Source organism: Sinocyclocheilus grahami, unplaced genomic scaffold (assembly GCF_001515645.1).
Source record: "Sinocyclocheilus grahami isolate Dianchi unplaced genomic scaffold, SAMN03320097.WGS_v1.1 scaffold3.1, whole genome shotgun sequence".
Taxonomy (NCBI): Eukaryota; Metazoa; Chordata; class Actinopteri; order Cypriniformes; family Cyprinidae; genus Sinocyclocheilus; species Sinocyclocheilus grahami.
The window spans coordinates 330,603-337,128 of record NW_015505182.1 but is presented as its reverse complement, the minus strand read 5'-3'; the positions used below and the strand labels follow the sequence as shown (position 1 = coordinate 337,128).

Below are 6,526 nucleotides of genomic sequence, written 5' to 3'. Positions count from 1 at the left end.
AGTGTCAGTTAGCTAACTGTCTTGTGGAGTAGTTAACTATTAGATTGCATGAAACTGATTTTGGCACACCCTCGGATGACTAAGTGCACTTTGTTTTATGCAAGACTAATTCAGAGGATTGGCATTGGATGAAATCCTGATTTACAACTGAATGTTATGGTCAGATTATTGTAGCTTCCAGTGATGTGTCACGTTTCATCAGTGGTCACACACACTCTTCATTCAAAACCTGCTGTGTGTTTCCACAAACTGTCATTTCGGTGATATAAATAAATATGATGTTGTATAATGGGCTTTTTGCATCATAAATTGACCAAAAATGCCACCAAAGGTAACAAAAAGGCCCCATATTTAAAATGCATGGACAAAAATGTCCCTGTATTGGACATAAATTGACTTGCACAGGGGGAGAAAAAGCTCTTATAAAGGTAAAAGTTGTTATTGTATGTATTTTCTAAATATTATATTAATTATTATTATATTATTGTTTTTATTGTCCCTTAATAGGAAAGTTTAATTACAGACACTAGTCATAAATTAGGTCCCAAACAGGAGAAATTAGCTTGTAGAATCTGAAGTTTGTTGCTATATATTATTTCCCTTTTTGTGTTTGCTGTTTGTTACTTGACTGACTACAGAATGTAGTCCACAGTTAACTCTAAATTATTCTGTATTGCCCCCATGAGGTAAAGTTCTGTACTGCAGTGTTTTTGACCAGCGTGCATGTGTGTAAACTGTTGTGTTACTTATTTAATGTAGCACGATCACACAAAGGTTTTACATTGTCTGTATGCTGAACAGCTGATATTGTGTATATGTAATAACACAACAAAGCCACATTTCTACTAACTGCCAATTCTTTCAGGATATTAATGCACATGTCCACTCCATTATGATAAACCTGACCACATCTAACCTGCCCCTAAAGTTGATCTTTATATTTGGTCTAGTCATCCTTATGTAGTCTTTTCTCCTCTGTTCCCAATACCCCCCGTCTCTGAGGATCCCTGAGTGAGTTTTCTCCAATGTGTCGAAGAGCCACATTTAGTAGGTATTTCAGAGCACCTCTTTTTGCTACTGCAACTGCATGACAAGTGACAAGATCAGACTCACCTGCTTACGCTCCTAACAAGCTGGCAGTAATGATTATGTTGACAAAAGTACATAAGTATCTTCAAACTTCTATATTGTAGTCTAAAATCATTATATACAATCATTAAACTGGATTAAATTACTTTTTGAAAGTCACCTGTCAGCTAATGCTCAACGTTTAATTGCTATCATTTTGAGTCTGACCTGCATGTCCGAGCCACATATTTCTCCAGTGTTGTACTGCATATTAAATATCAACACATTTGACTTCACATGAAAATTAAGTCATTGCATGGACTATTTATGTTTGCATGCACTGCAACTTCACCTACCAACATCTGTCTAGCTCTCTGAAAGTCCTTAAATTAATAGTTCATCCAAAAATGAAAATTTGCTCAAGCTCAGGCCATCCAAAATGTAATTAGTTTGTTTCTTCATCTGCAAAAATTCTCTAACTCTGTTCTGATGAAAAAACAAACTCATCTACACCTTGGATGGCCTGAGCTTGAGTAAATTTTAAGCGAATTTTCATTTTTGGGTGAATTATTTCTTTAAGCAAAATATTACTTTAATAATTCTGCATTTATGCTTATGCCTTTAAGCAGGTCTTTCATTCGCGGGCTTTTATTTACTTGCTCATGTACATATGAACAATTGAATGGACTATTTTGCATGAGTTCTGCTGGATCTGTTTTGCATGCTCTGTTGTCCTTGTGGTATCAGGTTTACAGTTATGTTCTTGCGCAATGGGAGTGGCTATAGGACAGTCCAATAATATTCTCTCTTTGTCTCTTTTTCTGTTGCAGGTGTGGTGCGAAAGCAACGAAGAGGAGGAGGAGGAGGAAGAGGAAAGTGAGGATTTAAAGGGCAGTATTGCGTTTTGTTTGCAGGTTGAGCACACAGGAACTCGTACATACTACTTCAGTGCAGACAGCCAGAAGGAGCAGGAGGAGTGGATCCAAGCCATGAGTGAGGCTGCCAGGGTCCACATCCCAGCCACATCCAGGTACACACATCTATAATCCACATAAATTCACACACAATCCACTCTTGTATCTAAAACCAGCGTGACAGAGCAAAAAACTGTTTTAATTCACTCTGAAATAAAAATTCTGTCATCATTTACTCACCTTATTGTTGTTCCGAACTGCATGATTCTTTCACCTAGAAAAGAAGATTTATACTTTAGATAGCAAATGCTTTATTCTTTGTGGTATTCTTATTTTGGCCTCTTCAAACTTTTAAAAAAAAATTCACAAAAAAGGAAGCAAACACTGTAACCAACAGGACGTACTGTACCAGTAACTTGCTGTGTAAAATCTTTGAGCACTGGGAATCTTCTTTTCTTAACCATCTGGCATTGTTCATTTGGGAGTCACACTTGCTTTGTTCACCGTTGTTGTGTTCACTTAACAATGTTGAATGGTAAATGCCCACTAGAGGGAGTTACACAACATAATTTACATATTGTGCATTAATTGCACATTAATTAATGCACAATATGTAAAATGCATTAATTTTACTACAGTCAAACCTGAACACAGAGAATTTTTTTTTATTACATATAACATCCAAGTTAAAAAAGAATGTAACACAAATGAACAGGAATGCTTTATCAGAGATTAATCAGTCTGATTTCAACCTCTTATTTGAGTCTTCTGGCTCAATATTGCCATATTGTTACAGCCACACAGTATAATAGCGTGTCTGTAAGTGTGTGTTTGAGTGTGTTTTGTACTCCTTGTTGTTTTAGAGTGTAACCCCTTCCTTGGTGTCTGTGTTTTTACTGCATTGTGGCTGAATTATTGATTTTATTTCACACATTTGCAGAAACATGTTTTGAATTGCAGTCACACTAGTTCATATATGTGTGTCTGTGGGGGGAGGGGGGTGGGTCAAGTGTGTCTGTTTTGCGCTCTTGTTATTTTGGAGTGTCACCCGTTCATTGCTGTGCCCTGTTTTTCTGCATCATACATGATTTGTAGATTGTACACACAAAAAAATCTCTGTATTTTTCATATTTTTGCGTATTTCCCATTCATTTCCAATGGTGGTCAATTTTGACCGTGAACAACACATTTTAAGACCATTTAACTTTTTCGAATCAAGTCCACGATTTTTTTTCTAGTCACATAGTGAATGCCGTAAAAGTTACAGAGTTTCGTACCATTCCAATGAAGTAGCGATTTTTACAATTTTGGGGAAAAAAAATTTCCGGTCTAAAATGACCGAACAACACCAGATAAAGACCAGGTAATGGCAATTTTACATTTACTACACAGTAAATATGACAATAATAATATGACCACATAGTGGCCAACTGAATATAGCGTAGCATAGTTTGAAGTTGCTCACTCACGTGCATCCATGTTTTTTCTGCGTCTGCACTCAGGCACCATGTTTTCAGCGCTGTTAAAACAAAAGTCCTGTTTTTTGTTTAAACTTATCTGCCAAACAACAAAACCTATTGGCCAATGCCAAGAATTAAAAATATTCCAAATTGAAAGGTGGCAAATGAGTCATAATGACTACTTCCTTGAAATTCTTTTAATGCTTTTATGGACCTTCATTCAGTACAAATAGTAGTTCTTCAGAAATTCCACTTTTGTGTTTTACAGTAGAAAAAAAATGTCATGGTTTTGGACAACATCTTAAACGTGTGATACTTGTGGAGTCAGAGCAGCATATTTCAAACAGCCAAAGACAGATCTGATGAAAATTTATGCAGAGCAACAACTAAAATAGCACAGATGGAACACAGGCGCATACCATTAAGGCTGCTACCCTGATACTCTGGAACAAACAGTCCTGTGCTCTCCTTATAAAAAACATTTCATCAAACAGATCAAAGGCATTGCACTGTTTATGATAGTGTTTTATATATGTTTTGTCTGTCTCTTTCCTGCTGTTCTGCAGAAATAAATCTGATCCCGTCCCTGCAGCAGATGAAAACGACATGGTAGCCAAACGTCTCGAGCCCAACTCTCATGCAGAGAACGGCCAGAGGCCAGATGTCCACGAGCCTGTCAAACACGAGCTTAACGGTGTAGAAACCAGAGGCACCACGCCCAGCACTCCAGTGACCCCAGTTACCCCTAATATAGGGGGCAGGATGGGGGAGAAAGGAGTCCTGGCACCCCATCACCCCAACGGCTGGGGTAGCTATGGTCCTCCCAACGGTTCAAGATACCAGTCCCAAGAGAATGTGAGGGACATGCGCGAGCCGCTTGAGGAGAATGTGGTGATGCGGAGAGGCTTTGTGCCCAGGACGGCACCGGAGAGACTCGCCCAGAGGAAGACCTCCATGACGCAGCTGCAGCAGTGGGTCAACCAGCGGCGGGCCATGGTGCCTCAAGACGACGGCCGCAGGTGAGGTCTAGGTCTGCTTTCATAACCTCTTCCTTTTCTTATCAGCAGGGTTACTTATTATAGTTTAGTTTTTATTTTATTTCTTTATTTTGGTTTCCTTTTCACTCTGTGAATGTTAGTTTAAGTTTAGTTTTAATATTTTCAGTGGTTTTTAGTTTCAGTTTCGGTTTTTATTTTAGTTTTAGTTTCATTACAGTATTTTAGTACTTTGTTAATGTGTTAAACTAAACTAAATAAAACAGGTACAATTACTAAACTTAATTAGTAATTTAATTTAATCATTAATTTCTCTGCAGTATAGTTTTAATGCAAGTGGGCTGCAAAAACTAAAACTAAAATTTATAGTCATTTTTATTTTAAGTCTTTTTGGAGTTCTACAAATGTATTTATTTTACTTTCTTTTTTTTCCAGTAATGTAAAGGTCAGTAAGATTTTTTTGTTTGTTTGTTTCAATTAATGCTTTCATTCAGCAAGGAAGCATTAAATTGATCAAAGTGGCAGTAAAGAGTTTTATAACGTTACAGAAGATTTCTGCACAACTGTTTTCAACATTGATAAGAAGAATAAATATTTCTTAAGCATCAAATCAGCATATTAGAATGATTTCTGATTAATCATGTGGCACTGAAGACTGAAGTAATGGCTGCTGAAAATTCAGCATTGTCGTCACAGAATTAAATTATATTTTAAAATATATTAAAATAGAAAAGTTATTTGAAACTGTAATAATATTTCACAATATTTCTGTTTTTGCTATATATTTGATCAAATAAATGCAGCCTTGGTGAGCCTAAGATACTTCCTTCAAAAGCAAAGCATAAAAACTTACTGACCCCAAACTTTTGAATGGTAGTGTATTTTTATTGACATTTTTATTTAATTTTCTGTTAATGATAATTCCACTGCTTTTTAGTCCATCCAGGTACTACACAGTAAACCGAGCTATGTCAGCAGACTATTACGGTGTGTATAATGGCCCTCCATATGTAGATGACTATCCCCTCTACCCACCTGGTGTGCGACCTGAGAGCATCTGCTCCATGTCGGCTGCATACAACCGACCGCCTCCTCGCTGGACCATGGAAGAGAGAAGGCGGTCATTGCGAGATGGACCCTTATATGGTCAACCTCGAGACCCTCAGTGGATGATTGGACCCCAGGGTCCAGCCTATTACCCCCAGTTGGACTCAGCGCAGAACTCTATGAGACGACTTTCCATACAGCCCCGCTCGCGGTCGGCCCCTCGTTCACCCTCCTCTTCATTGGGAGGACCCTACTCTCCACACAGCTTCGCCTCACCTGCCCGATCGCCCAGTGTCAGGTTTGATCGGGGACCTGGCCGACTCAGAGAGGAGGGAATATATGCGGACCCCTCAGTCTATGGGCTCCGCAGGTCACTGAGCTCACCTAAGGTAAAGCATCTGTCAAACTACCAAGTATCCATAACCAGAGCATCTCATTTGAATGATTATTTCCAGATTATTTCAGATTTTGATTGCTATATCTTTCATAAACTTTGTTTTTCAGTCTTAACGCGAGTTTGCCATTAAATTACGTATGAGATTTACAAATTATTCTGCCTTAGGACTGACCACTTAACCAGAGCATTTCATTTGAATGATTATTTCCAGATTATTTCAGATTTTAATTGCTATATTTTTCTTAAACTTTGTTTCTCATGCATGCTTATGACATTTACAATAATGTAATATAATTGATGATTGATATAGGAATATTATTCTATTCTATTCTATTCTATTATAAAAGAAAAACAATATATATACAGTATATTCTGACAGATCTTGCCTTTCTTGTGTCTGATTTTAAATTACTATGATTGTGGTTTAGTATGATTGATATAGGAATATTATATTATATTATATTATATTATAAAAGAAAAACAAGGGGAATACATTTTTATATATTTATATACAAACCCAATTCCAAACAAGTTGGGACACTGTACAAATTGTGAGTAAAAAAGGAATGGAATAATTTACAAATCTCATAAACTTATATTTTATTCACAATAGAATATAGATAACATATCAAATGTTGAAAGTGA

At 37.0% G+C, this 6,526-nt stretch overlaps 1 protein-coding gene across 8 annotated transcripts in view; it reads left to right on the top strand.

Moving 5' to 3' along the window:
• The window catches only part of plekha6 (pleckstrin homology domain containing, family A member 6), a 104,960-nt gene that overhangs the window by 81,590 nt on the left and 16,844 nt on the right, over positions 1 to 6,526 (top strand). For 7 of the 8 annotated variants that reach the window (XM_016240666.1, XM_016240452.1, XM_016240304.1 and 4 more), the window contains 3 exons: positions 1,899 to 2,098; positions 4,009 to 4,461; positions 5,375 to 5,873. In XM_016240666.1, the coding sequence (XP_016096152.1) occupies positions 1,899 to 2,098; positions 4,009 to 4,461; positions 5,375 to 5,873 (1,152 nt within the window). The remainder of the gene's footprint in view (positions 1 to 1,898; positions 2,099 to 4,008; positions 4,462 to 5,374; positions 5,874 to 6,526) is intronic. The other variant, XM_016240593.1, reaches the window with a different exon arrangement.